A 14760-nucleotide genomic window follows, 5' to 3' on the forward strand; every position below is an offset into this window, starting at 1 on the left:
AATTTATTTGCCAATATTTCAAAATCAATATTAGCGACAAGCGACTCATTTCCTTGATCGTGTCACATATTAGTTTGATTTTTGATCCCAGTGAGATGTTCTTGTCATTCCATAATGGCTTTAATTTTGCCATGGCACTGGTTGCTTGTGCAATCCTGGAGAGCACTTCAGGTTTTGAGCCTTCATCTGATATCCTCAAACCAAGATAATATTTGAAGTTGGTTACTGTACCCTTTGCTCACTTATTTCCACTGCTTCACTGATTCCTGCTGGATTGTTGGTCATCAGCTTGGTCTTTTTTGCGCTTATTTTCATTCCCTACCTCTGTAAAGTTTGTTGGAGATTATAATCAGGGACTTAAATTCTAGCTCACTGCCAGCTAAGCCATCTATACCATCAGCGAAGCGAAGATTGGATACTGCTCTGCCTCCAATGCTGACTGTTACTTTGTGGTTCTCAAGTCCATCAGCCATGATTCTGTCCAGGAATAAGTTGAAGAGCATTGGTGCTAGCAGGCATCCTTGTCTAACCCCCACTGTTGTTCGGAACCAATTGCCTATGCTTCCATTTGCCAACACTGCATTCATAGCATTGCTGTACAGCTGTTCTATGGTACGCACTAGTGATGGGTTGATGTTATAGGTTCTCATAGTGGCCCAAATTGCAGCATGTCACACCCTATCAAACACCTTCTTAAAGTCATTGAAGACATGGTATAGGTCCTGCTGGTGTTGAAGATATTTTTCACATAGTATTCTAAGGTTGAATATCTGTTCAGTTGTACTCCTTCCTGCTCTGAAGCCGGTTCTTCAGTGATGATGTTCTCCACCAGAGGTTTCAGTCTGTTCAAGATGAGTCTTAACATTATTTTGCTGGGGTGGCTGATGAGTAGACTGCTGCCCTCAGTCGTCAACCGTCTGGATTGACGACTGAGAAAACTACGTGGAAAAAAAGTGACGGATTTTGCAACAGGATTCCTGTGGCATAGAGCGTGCGCAGTTGTGTCCAAATTGACCTTTTGACCGAGTTTGTTGTTTTAGAAGTTCAGAGCCTTGAGCTTGTCACAGCGGCAGCGGTACAGCGACGCGGTACACGGGCGTCGCTAGTCAGTCAGCGCTTCTGGCGCACAAGCAAATCGCATTGAATAGTTTTCAGAAGTCCGTCATGATATTGGCTGTAAGATAATCAGTCGTCACTACGAAGCATACACAGTACATGCGAAGTGTAGACGGCTGATTGGAATTAGTCTAGCTGATGAGGCTGATTGTCCGGTAGTTTTGACAAAGCTGTAGAACAGAAGAAACTAATATACCAATTTTTCAAAAATGTTAAAAATGTCGAATATGTCAGTATGCGATGCGGCCGACGATATGTGATGTGATCAAGCAAAATATGTCGGAAATATTGATTATTAGATATAGCCAATAATAATAATAACAGTATTAAACTTCCTTTGTATTTCATTGTTGTGAGCATCACTAAAATGGCCATATCTGTGGAACCATAAGTCCACTTATAATGGGGTTTTCAGCAAAGTAAAGCTCGGAGAATATGGCTCATGAGATGAAATTGAATTTTGTTAATTTTTATCAACATCAGACTTATTTAGCTTGATGCAATCAAAGCAAAGTGAGTCTGATGTCAGACAAATTGCAATTTTAAGTTCTCTTTGATGGTATATGCCATTTTCAATGTTACATTTTACAGAAAACCCCATTAAAATTGGTCAATTAGTTCTAAAGATATGAGCAGTTGAAGAATTCTCAAAACAATAGACTACAAAAGAAATCTTTTCCTTCATTTGGCCATATCTAAAAATCAATATTTCCAACATCCGACTCATTTTGTTTGATCACATCACATATGAATACAAACCGCAAACTAATAAACATCTCAAAAAAAGTAACTAACCCCCTTTAAATAGTGACCATTATTCAAAAGCGGGTGATTGTATTACAAATCTGTAAAATGCGTTGGAAGCAGAATTTATTTCTGCACATTTTGACACCTCATTTGTAGCAATTGACTAAATATTGACGTCAGAGCGTACATTTAAATCATTGTTGCCCAAGATTTGAAAGTTGCAGTAAATTCTATTGATTTTGCATTCAGTGTAATGGAAGGAAATCTGTGTAATGATATCTGAGTGTTTTTGTATTGTAAAAATTTGCATGCAAGTGCAACTTTCAAATCTGGACCTCACCGTATCGACCGGTGTTTTATTGTTTTCTGGGCTATCATATCAAATGAGTTGTCAAAATGCGCAGAAATAAATCCTGCTGCCAACGCATTTTACAGATTTGTAATACAATAGGCCCTTTTTGAATAATTGCCATTATTTAAGGGAGGTTAGTTTAAATTTAAATAGGAACCTATTCTCATGCAGATCGCATATTTTTGCGTGGTGTGGACACTACTGTGAATAATGTTTTTGATATAATCAGAGCCAGAGATAAATATACTAGTTTATGTCAACTCTCCATAGCCCGTGATTGGTTAGTTAGTAGTGAAAAGGAAGGTTGAGTGCCTTCATGGTGCCTTCATCAGACAAAAGGAATCACAGAAAATGGTGAACGATGTCGGTAGGCTACTTTTACAAAGCAAAAAGCAACTTTTCTAGGCATCGTTGAAAGCTTGCTATTACTAAGACCTATTAAAGCAGTTTGCATATGTTTGAAGTAAAAAAAATAACCATATATAACGCAGATATGCTGCGCTCAGAATTTTTAATCATCACAACAAATTGTAAGCAAGCTGTTTCCGAGTTTGATTCACAGATGACATCAGACGCAAACTAGTCTTTTTAATTCGGTCTTGGATTATAACTTGATTGATAAATAGATTTATTGATTGTTTGATTAATTGATTGATTGATTGATTGATTTGCTTCAACAGACGTTGATAGCTGCACTTCCATACCAGACACCAAAACTGATTGCTGATAATCTTGCATTGACGGAGCAAGGCCTAATTCAAATAGCAGGATGGTCCGGTGTTGTACTCTGTCTTGTCTTGATATTCATGTTTTCATCTGCTACAGAATTCATCAGGTGAGTTTGTTATCCCCATGAGAACTACCTGCCGATTGGCCAAAAAGAAGTTTTCACTATCAATTGGCCCAATCAGCAACATTGTTAGAATAATTTCACCACATACAAAAAAAAAAAAAAAATTGGGGTGAATTATTTGCAAAGCTCCATTCTGATTGGTGATTAAAGTAGTGAAGATATCATGTAATTGACCAATCAGAGGCAATGTTAGATCGGCAGGTAGTGCTCAAGGAGTTAATTTTTGTCTGATCCAGTGTAACTTACTAATGCTATTAACCCTAATGCCCTAGCTGCTTTTTGGCGAGAGGGAAGGAAAGAAGGAAGGAAGAAAGAAAGAAGAAGAAGAGAAAACTTTTTTTCTCAGGTGCGGTTTTGAACCACCGACCCCTCGGGTGCCAGACGCATGCACAGGCCTACCTTGCCACAGGGGTGTAGCTTGCTCGGCCAAGCTTTCCGCGACCATATGACTGTTCGCACGATGATGCAATCGCATCACGTGGGATACCTGCTCGTGCACATGCTTTGTGAAGTGTGGTTTTGTGATGTTTAGTACGGTTAGCGTTAACTCAAGGGAATCAAGGGAGAACAGTGCCAGTGCATTGATTGGTCACCCTAGGTTAAATATTGCACCCAATATGTTGTACATCTCCATGAGAAAATGTGAGATGGGGATGTGCAGTTTGGCATGTCGCCACTCATGAATACTAACAGAATGCAATATTTTGGTTGAGCATTTTAATACAGATATTGCATTCTGTGCATTGGTTCGCCTCAAGTTCGATAGTGATGTAGGTTAGAGCTATAAGTTTTCCACTTTCTACTTTTGATATTCTGTTTTATCAATATGTCAATTTCTGCATTTTTTCTGGCTTTCATTGATTTGTCCGTTTTGCCAGGTTTTGTCCATTTCACAAAAAGTTTAATAAAGATATGTTACAAATTTTAAAACACACTTTTTTACATATATTTATTTTATTGAAAACAACAACAGACACACATTTTTTGATTTTTTTCTTAACATTTTATTCACTTTTTTCAATTATTTAAATTGATTTTTTCCAACTACATGAATACTGTTTTCCGTTTTCTACCTCCAATTCTGTGACATTCGTCCATTGTCCATATCACGGCATGCTTGCAACGCAACTATGAAAAGGTGGTTGAGACAAACCAAAAAATATGAGTGTTCATCATGGTTATCACCAGCCATCATCCATCCCCAGCCCCCCAACTCAACACAAAAGGGGGTAAATTTGATGAAAAATCATTGCAAAGGGGGTCTTTGAAAGATCTGGTAACTCTGATATGGTTGCCAACTTGTGTGTTGTGTTGGGGGGCTGGGCATGCATCCATCACCTTCATCAGCAAACCATGGGTTATGAATTTGTCATGTCAAGTATTTTAATGCATGTTCCCCATATACATTACGTATGTACTTTGTTTCCATGTGTTTCAATGTCGTTGTTTTTTTCTTCATTTAATTGGTTTGATTTCAGACGTTCATATTTTGAGACCTTTTGGATCACCCATCATTTATTTGTCCTCTACTTTGCCATGATTGTCGTCCATGGTGCTGGGTAAGTCAATATCATCTCTGTTAACTCAATCCAACCAAGTGGCGAGTTTTAAAATATTTTTGAAAATTCAAAAAAAAATTCAGAATAATTTGTAAATTTTCTTAACCATATTTGGAATCAGCATGATAACTCTTGATAAAAGCGCTTCGTTCTTTGTGGGGCGCTCAATAAATGCCTATTATGTTATGTTATATCATTGTTGCTGATTTTTTTGATATTTGTAATTCCAAGAACTGCTATACCCCATGATAATTTCATAAATTCAAAAGAGACTAGTGGAATGCTAGACATATGCGCAACTTCCACAGGGGTAGTGTGTATTTTGAATTGGAATAGCCCAAAGTCCCCCATACATGAATTGTTGCATGATAACTTCAAGTTTGATTTGAGTGCCTCTCCCCCCGAATAATATAGGTATAAAAGAGTGCCATGCAAAAATCCTAACATATGGGTATAGTTGAAACCATTTTGTCCTCATTTTGGGGTAAATATGGTGAAAATCATCCAAATATTTTGGAAATTGATATAAATAGAGGATCATTTTGACTGCTGGGAAATATCAGTGCATGACAGTCTTGAATTCACCTTTTCGGTAAATCTCATAAGCCTTTGCGAGTACACCTGAGAACTCGTCATTTGACGTCACGCCGACTTGCAATGCGCAGTAACGATGTTTGATAAACAATTTGCGCATCGGCGCAGATTTGCGTGACTTCAAATGACGACATCTCAGGTTTACTCACTAATGCATGGGATTTACCGAAAAGGTCGACACAGAGCATGCAGAGTTGAAGGAAGACTGGTATTTATCAGTGAATTCTTGTGAAAAAAAGCCCTTTTCCACTATCAAGTGAAATATATTATACTAAAAAACAACAGAAATTATTTGCTTTATTTTCAGTGGCATAATTCGTTCTCAAACTAACTTGGATAAGCATGATGTTGCGTATTGCAAAGACATACCAGATGACTGGGGGATAGATTCAAGATGTGACATGCCAATGTTTGCTGATGGGTCTCCAGCTGTAAGTATAGTTACTAGCAGGGTCCCCACCAGTGGTGTAGCCAGTGGGGGGCAGGGAAGAGTGCCCCTGATAAAATTGAAAGAGAAATTTGTGAAGGAAAAGAAAAAGAAAGGGGGCAAGGAGCCTGTTTTCCATCAAAATTCATCCAGATTATAGGCCAAATAGTGAAAAATTGTGTGCATCATCATATTGGGGGGCACCGTCCATGATTGGGGGGGCACCGGGTCTGATGTGGGGGGGGGGCACGAGTAGTTTTTCTGCAATTTTCCTATGGGATTTTACCCCCTGGCATGAAATACTGGGGCAAAATTGACAAAAGCTTGCACTCTATACTACATGCCTTTGAATTTATACACATTACACTTTAGATTTGTGCATCCAAACTGTCCTGGATTGATGCATCGTCATGCCAAACTTATATTCTTGTGAAAATATGTTGACTTTTCATGATATATCACAGGTCACAGATGCGATAGGGGGGGCAAATTTCCCCAGTCAGAACTCTTTCCTCTCAGTTTTCCCCCCAGTAAAAACCCAAAATTACAAAAATTTCCACTTCTTGCGGCAATTTTGTGTTAAATTTGTTGATTTCCCCCCTGAAATTCACTTTGCTCCCACCCCCAAAAAACTTCCTGGTGCCACCACCGCAAAGAAACCAGTGGTAAAGAGAAGAATTGGGTGATTGATGTACAATTTGTTCTTAACTTTTTTGGTAACCCTGACGACATGTTGGTTAATATATATATGTTTTAGAGTTGGAAGTGGTGTGTTGGACCCATCTGTTTATACATACTGGAGAGATGCATTCGTTTCATCAGAAGCATACAGAAAGTTACCATAACCAAGGTAAAATCATTATTTTTTATCGATATCTTATAAAGGGATGTGGTCCAATCTTGTCATATTCTGTTTTTTATCTTACATTGACGCCCACCATTGACACAAGATGTTTCCAAATTATGAGTTGTATTGATCCACTGGTTTTGATATGAGAAGCAAAAAACGTTAATAACAATGCCCCATAGCAGAGTAGTACATACATTTCCTGTGTGCTTACCACAATTCATCACCATCTAAACGAAACATAACTTGGGCCTTATATTTTACTATGGTAATGAGACAAATACGAGCTTTCTTCTGATACAAAAGCTCAGTTTTGATGAAGAAAAATGGGGGGGGGGGGATAAGGCTCTCAATTGGGTCATGCCCCTTGAACTTAAAATATATGTATTAGAGGAAAACTACCTGCAATGTATTTAATAACTTTGCTCATTTTTATAGACTAGTTTCAAGTGCACCTGCACTCAGATATGATATCACTCAGGCTAACTACATTTTTGTTTATTATTATAATACTTATGCCATGCCTGAACTACTATTAAATTATAATGGGATTTTACAACCCATTTACACCTACTGTGTAGGTTTGGTAGGTGAACTTGATCATAATTATTGCTTACACTTATTTCACTAATTTCACTAAACATTGACCATATATGTGTATGTATGCTCCCCCAGAAAGAGCCCTGTTTTTGGACAGCGTAGCTCCAAAAGACTCCTGAGTTTTACCAAAACTGAGCGCTGAAAGACCATTGATTTTGATAATTTCAGCTCTAAAAGACCCCTAATTTGCTTATTTTTCTTTTCTAGGTAATTTTCAACCATAAAGCAAAGAAAACCCCTTTATTTTGACCATTCGCAGCTCCAAAAGACCACTTTTTCTGGTATGCCATCAGCTTCAAAGACCCACCAACTAAAATTCCAGGGGAGCATACCCACCAAATATTGATGATGTGCCCCCCAGGTTTACATGCTTGTAAGGAAGGACAATTTTGATGAAAAACCTACCACTTGTTTTTAAAATTGTCTCTCACAGTGCTTCCAGAATGTTTCCTATCGCAGCAGCATGTTTAAATGCATCCTATTCTATATTTTGCGGATCTTGTGCACCAAAGTACCACTAATAGATCCTGGGTCGTAAAATAGTTAGACAAACACTTTTAACCCGCAGATTTCACACTAATTATGCATACACATATGCAATCACTATCACAACATGCTCTTCTATCAGGACACAGTTCTTTAACCCCATGCACATTCCCCGGCACATTCATTGAATGACCTTTGAAAATTTGAGTACAAAAACTCATACTCTGCAACTTGAGGTCAAAGTTTGCATTATGATTGTTTAATTGAGGTTATTGGACTATGCCATTGGGTTGAGGCCATTGTGGTCCACAGTGAATATGGGTGAACACACAGGGAAAAGTATTGGCTATCATATCCTTGTCCATTTTAAAGTTGAATGCACCCAAAAAAAACCAAATCATCAAACCATTACCATGATAAAAGCAAGTTATTTATGCTGTATACTATTACTATGTTACTATGGCAACGGGGAGTATAAACAGCTAATAATTTTTAGTGATTCCCTGATAATATTTCAACATCCTGGTTCCTGTTTTTCCATGCTTAGATATGGAGGAAGAGTGTTAAAATATGTGATTGTCAAATGGGCTATTCCATTTAAAGCCCACACTACCCCTGTGGAAGATTTTGGAAATATCTGCCACAGAGGGAGTATGAATTTTAGATAGAATGAAGTCAATGAACACATTTGCAGCATCCTCTAAATTCAGTAAATTTTCATCGTCAACCGTGTAATTGAATGGGGTTATTTTGACATTTTAAAACGCTTGAAATATCACAAACAAATAGGCCTATGTTAATAAATAATATAAATACAAGCTAAAACCGTTGGGGTTTGATAATGAACCCCACAAAACTATCTGAGTATATGGAAAATGCCATACGGCCGGGCGGTTTCACAAGTTGCCGGCTCTATCATGCCACTCGCCGCCAGCTTAGATTAGGCTAAAAAATTTTATGTCTCAAAGCCTCCAGCGTGTTGGTTATTTTAAGCGCATACATGTCAAAATTCATTTTTCTACTTCCTTTTTTTTTTATAGTTTTTTGCCGTAAAATCATGAAATTCTGTGACAAATTTGGAAGAAAACTTATTGGATCGATACATGCATTTATTTAGGTATAAAACAATTGATATTTGTACTTTAATTGTGTAAATCAACTACAATTTTATACAGTGTACTTTTGAACACTCAAAAATGACATCTTAATTCAAAATTAAGTTTCAAAAAAAATAAATAAGTGCTGTATTTTTCTGGGATTGGGAGCAACTATCACACAATAGGGATCATAAAACAAAATTGCTATTGTTTATTCTCTAAATGTGAAACATATTTTGCTTCTAATATCCAAAACTGCTGGAGCAAACTCAAAACTTGGAATGAGATTGTTTTGGCAATAGGCCTCAATGTAAAGTAGAAAATACATATGAATAAATTTGACAAAAAACTTCATCATTTCTTATTTTTCCATAGGTAGTTAAACATCCTTCCAAAGTACTTGAGCTACAGATGAAAAAGAAGGGATTTAACAGTCTGCCTGGCCAGTACATCTTCTTGAAGTGTCCGTCTATTTCACACGTACAGTGGCATCCTTTCACTCTGACCTCGGTAAGTAAGATCTCTCGCTACAGTCACCCTCTTTTTCACATCTACAGTTCAGTGGTGTGTGCAGCACATTGAAAGTGGGGGGTCCAGGTTGTTCAGTTCCCCCGAATGGAGTCTGATTAGGAGTGTAAGGTGCGGGCGAAATCAGTAATTTTGGAGGAAATTACTGATTTCCCCCATATTACCAACAAAAGTGGGAGGGGCTTTTCCCCCCTGCCCCCCTTTGCGCACGCTACTGGTACAGTTAGAGGTTAATAACTGCACATCGGTTATTTGGAGGGCATTGTGAAAAATCTAAACATTTTGCCTTTGGAACCGAGGAATATCCCGATAAGCCCCAAGGGATATTCCGAGGTCCAAAGCAAAATGTTTAAATTTTTCACAATGCCCGACATATTGTCGATGCAAAGTTATTAATCTCATTCATAACCATCACTTTGATCTCTTCATTTTACAAAATAACACAAAATATTCCTCAAAAAATTGTAAAAATAAGTAACAATTTTTACATCTTCCCTCTCCAAAAATTGATCAGGCTAAAACAGGACGACCAATAACAAAAGTGTGTTTCATAATCTGTGCAAATATGGTAGTGCGCAATCCAAAAATGGCAGCCAGCATGCTCGCAGTTTGTCCAACGTAAAATATATACGGCACACACGGAGGTTACTAATATTTACTTTCAATTATGCATTTTGCGGTATATTGTGAGATATTATTTACCTCAGTTTGCGTTTAATGTTTTTTTAAATGATAAAATATGATTGGATCACACACGTCGCGCATATTCATGAGGTTATAAATGACATCTGTTCACTCTGACTTTGGTAAGTAAGATCTCTTTCTATGGTCGCCCTCTTTTGTATAGTGGCATCCGTTCACTTTGCTTGATGAGGCCTAAACTGTTTTTTTATGGGCAAGTCGGATTTTTGAAAATCCTACTCTGCGCTCAACGCAATAATATGAATACGTAAAAGCCCATGGCGGCCATCTTGGATGCAAAGAGAAGGTGAATTTCTGCTTATGAAGTAATTGACCTTTTCGGTAAATCCCATAAGCCTTTGCGAGTACACCTGAGATGTCGTCATTTGACGGCACATTGTCTGACACCGATGCGTACATCGTTTAGCGAACATCATTTCTGCGCATTGCAAGTCGGCGTGACGTAAAAGGCTTTTGGGATTTACAGAAAAGGTTAACTGTAATATGTTTTCCCTTACCAGCAGTCCAGCATATCCAAGATGACCATCACTGTGATGTGCATTGCACAATATTGGGCTGAGAGTGTGATTTTGCGCAACTAGAACTAGCATTATTGGGTTGCTCATAAGATGTGTTAATTAAAACAAAGGGACAGTGGCGTGCGCAGTACATTGAAAATGGGGGGGCCAAGTTGTTCAGTTCCCCCGAATGGAGTCTGATTAGGAGTATAAGGTGCGGGCGAAATCGGTCATTTTGGGGGAAATGACTGATTTCCCCCAAATATCCAACAAAGGTGAGGCGCCCCCCCCTTTGCGCACGCCACTGCAATTAAAGGGACCCATTCTCAGAACCAGGAACCTAGTAAACACAAAAATGTTTTTAAAACGTTATAAACATGTTATAACATTTTAATGTCGAGTTTTAAAACGTTTTGTATGAAAAACCACAACAACAACATTTAAAAATGTTGTCAAAATGTTATTGCAAAATGTTTTTGGTGAACATTTTTGCCAAATATTTTGTCAACTTTTACTAACATTATGGTAAAATGTTTTGCATCAAGTTTAAAAAAATGTTTTCTAAAATGTTATTCAAACGTTATATAGGCTACTTTTATATAACCCGACATTTAAATGTTTGCTGTAAGATGTTGTGTGCGTGCGTGCCGGGGTATCCAGTAAAAACTGTTTCTCGTAGTTATGCTGTTAACAGCTTGCTATCTAGTATCATCATACTATACCATTCAGCAAATTACTTCAGCGGTGTTCGTCTGCTCTGTCTGATTATCGCGTAGAAAGAACTAGGTCACACATTGCTACACAGCTTGACCAGCGAATGAGGTGCTGATAATATTATGATGATGACGTGATTCAATTAACCAATCAGAACCACACTTCTGTATACACCATAAATTGCGCCAAATTGGCAGACCGCTGAAGTTCTCTGCTGAAAACTATAGAGAGTGATTAGACCACTTGCCTAGCAAGCCTTGAAATAAGCAGACTGGAACCAGGAGCAATTTGTTTTGAACATTGCTCCTGGTTCACTGGAATTTTACAAGAACCAGGAGCAGTTTCTGAAGAAACAGGAGCAATTTTCAATATTAAATCCTTTTCTGCATATACAATACAGCATACCAGCACGACTGCATCAAGTGCAAAACTGTAGCCAGGAGCAATTTATTTTAGAAAATTGCTCCTGGTTCATGTGAATTTTACAAGGACCAGGAGCAATTGGTGGCTTTACGAGGGTAAATTTGCTCCCCGCGCCCGCTTATTTCAAGGCTTGTTGCCTAGGATCATGCTGTTGAGTGATCGATCACTCCCCTTTAAAAGCAAAAACCTTCAGATTTTTCATTTTGAACCATTTCCATGTGACTATTTTAATCATTATATGTGATTACTTGCATTATTTTTCATTTAAGCTCAATTAAACCTAATCACCCTGAATACTACAAAATACGGCAGGCTGAGTGCTGCTCCCCTTCAGAGGGTGGGAGTGGGCAACACATAGGGGTGGGGTGGGCAACACATAGGGGGTGGGGGTGAGCAACACATAGGGGGTGGAGTGAGCAACACATAGGGGGTGGGGGTGGGCAACACATAGGGGTGGGGTGAGCAACACATAGGGGTGGGGGTGAGCAACACATGGGAGGTAGGTGAGCAACACATAGGGGGTGGACCATGAGCCATGTGGATGGGGTGAGCAACACATCGGGAGTGGGCAACACATAGGGGGTGGGGGTGAGCAACACATAGGGGGTGGGGTGAGCAACACATAGGGGGGGTGGGGTGAGCAACACATAGGGGGTGGGAGTGAGCAACACATAGGGGGTGGTGGTGAGCAACACATAGGGGGTGGTGGTGAGCAACACATAGGGATGGGGTGAGCAACACATAGGGGGTGGGGTGAGCAACACATAGGAGGTGGGTGAGCAACACATAGGGGTGGGCCATGAGCAACACATAGGGGTGGGGGTGAGCAACGCATAGGGGTGGGGTGAGCAACACATTGGGGTGGGGTGGGCAACACAGGGGATGGGGTGGGCAACACATAGGGGGTGGGGTGAGCAACACATAGGGGTTGGGAGTGAGCAACACATATGGGGTGGGGGTGAGCAACACATAGGGGGTGGGGTGAGCAACACATAGGGGATGGGGCAAGCAACACATAGGGGTGGGGTGAGCAACACATAGGGGGGTGGGGTGAGCAACACATAGGGGTGGGGGTGAGCAACACATAGGGGGTGGGGTGAGCAACACATAGGAGGTGGGTGAGCAACACATAGGGGGTGGGCCATGTGCAACACATAGGGGTGGGGTGAGCAACACACAGGGGGTGGGGTGGGCAACACAGGGGATGGGGGTGAGCAACACGTAGGGGGTGGGAGTGAGCAACATATAGGGGGCAGGGTGATCAACACTTAGGGGATGGGGGCAAGCAACACATAGGGGTTGGTGAGCAACACATAGGGGGGGGGGTGGGGTGGGGTGAGCAACACATAGGTGGTGGGGTGAGCAACACATAGTGGGTGCATCTGACCAAACTTGATAAATTCAAATAGCCAATGATATCCCATCATCAAATTCAAGTAGTCAATGAGATATCATGATTAAATTCAAATAACCAATGATATGATAAAAAAGCATAAAAAACCTGAAATTTTGGGACTTCTTGTATACTTTTATCTTTGACAGACTACTCCCACTCAGGAAATCAATTACCTGATTTGGTATAATTGTGTTCAACTCCCTGGAACAGTGTAATATTACATGTATCATGGCAATAATATTTCCATGGGCAATGCATCTTGTCATCATTTGACTTGCCCAGCTTAATTCAGCTAATATCTAATACAATTAAGCCAAATTTACAAGTAAATTTTGGATGAAAAGTGACCAATTATTTATCCTAATTTTTCTCAATTCCTGGGTCATGATGCCTACTCAAATCCAACAAAGGGTTAATCTTGTCACAGATATGTCAAATTTGGTATATAAAGAGTCCAAAATTTCAAAAGAACCTACTTGCTTGAGTGAAAAGTATAGCTAAAAGATCCCTAAAGATCAAAAAGATCCTCCACGTTTGGAGGGCAAATGTCCCTTTTTACAGGTCTTTTAATTTTAGGGGAGCAATCACTCTTGCTCACTACCGCTCACCCAAACCTACATTTTTAGCGAGTGATTTTCCACTGACCATAGAAACATATATAGTTCCTTGCAAATCACCCAAAATTGAATTAAATTTACCTTCAAGTTTCAACACTTTTCAAGACACGATTTATCATAATAAATATTAGCCTTAAGGGCTGGGGTATGAACGTTTGGACAGTATTTATTGTGGGACATTGGAGCACATCAGACATATCGAATTGCATTCTGAATACGAAGAATTTTGATTTTTTGAAATTTGCAATTTAATACACATTTTATGGCAAATCATTAAAAATTGATATTTTTGTTCCGTAGGAACGATATGCTCAGATTGATCAAAACACCCAGTACCAGTTCTCATCATATCCTGTTTGTAAAACTTGCTTGAAGCGTGAATTATATGTATGAGAAAGAGACTGTAAAGAGGTAAAATGCTGCCTCTCGTACACTAGGTTGTCAAATAGTTGCTTGGTTTAATAGTCATGAAAGTGCATGGAGGCCAGGAGATGTAGCAGAGACAATCACCTCAGTTTAGTATGTAACAAGGCATCTCATTGGTCCTGCTGTTTTACATCACAATGGCCGAGTTCTCAGTTCATTGACTCTTAATCTGTATTAACGTTATTGGATCTTGGGATGTGACAGCAAAGTAATGACAGAAATACAATACTCTCATACCCATAGCCAACTAATATTTTTTACCATTTAAATTTTGTAACTTCACCTTGCAGAGATTCGGCTAAATTTATAAACTGGTAATGATTTATGTGTATTTACTTTCACGAACTTGCCCTAAATGAACAGTGAGTGCACTGCCCTTTGGTGGGAGCTCATTGAGTCCACAAGCATCTAGGCATACTACTAGTAAACTGCATACATGCACTACAGTATTTTTGTGAATGAAGATTGAAGTAAATATTCTAACTTAGTTTGTAAATCATTTAAACCATTATATATCAAAAGTGTTTCATTAACACCGTTCACTATAAGTTATACTGATTTCAAGTCTTCCACAGAATATATCAAATTTAATTCTACTAATTCTAAGCCAGCATTCAGCATAGACAGTTCTCTCTCTGGTTATCTCTACTGGATATGCATTCAGCTAAAAAGACCTCCTCAAGTTCATAAGGTCGTTGTCCGAACTGGGCTAGGTACGTTGTCACAGCAACTAATGGATTCTACAACTTGTTTGTTACGCCAGTGCACCGGTCCCACAA

The 14760-nt window shown here is 39.2% G+C and overlaps 1 protein-coding gene across 1 annotated transcript in view; it reads left to right on the top strand.

Moving 5' to 3' along the window:
- LOC140145699 (NADPH oxidase 2-like) overlaps positions 1 to 14760 on the top strand; it is a 56925-nt gene that overhangs the window by 16290 nt on the left and 25875 nt on the right. Inside the window, exons 5-9 of the mRNA XM_072167383.1 lie at positions 2896 to 3050; positions 4547 to 4627; positions 5529 to 5652; positions 6406 to 6498; positions 9054 to 9188. Coding sequence (XP_072023484.1) covers positions 2896 to 3050; positions 4547 to 4627; positions 5529 to 5652; positions 6406 to 6498; positions 9054 to 9188 — 588 coding nt within the window. The remainder of the gene's footprint in view (positions 1 to 2895; positions 3051 to 4546; positions 4628 to 5528; positions 5653 to 6405; positions 6499 to 9053; positions 9189 to 14760) is intronic.

The sequence above is a fragment of the Amphiura filiformis genome, unplaced genomic scaffold (genome assembly GCF_039555335.1).
Source record: "Amphiura filiformis unplaced genomic scaffold, Afil_fr2py scaffold_594, whole genome shotgun sequence".
Classification (NCBI taxonomy): Eukaryota; Metazoa; Echinodermata; class Ophiuroidea; order Amphilepidida; family Amphiuridae; genus Amphiura; species Amphiura filiformis.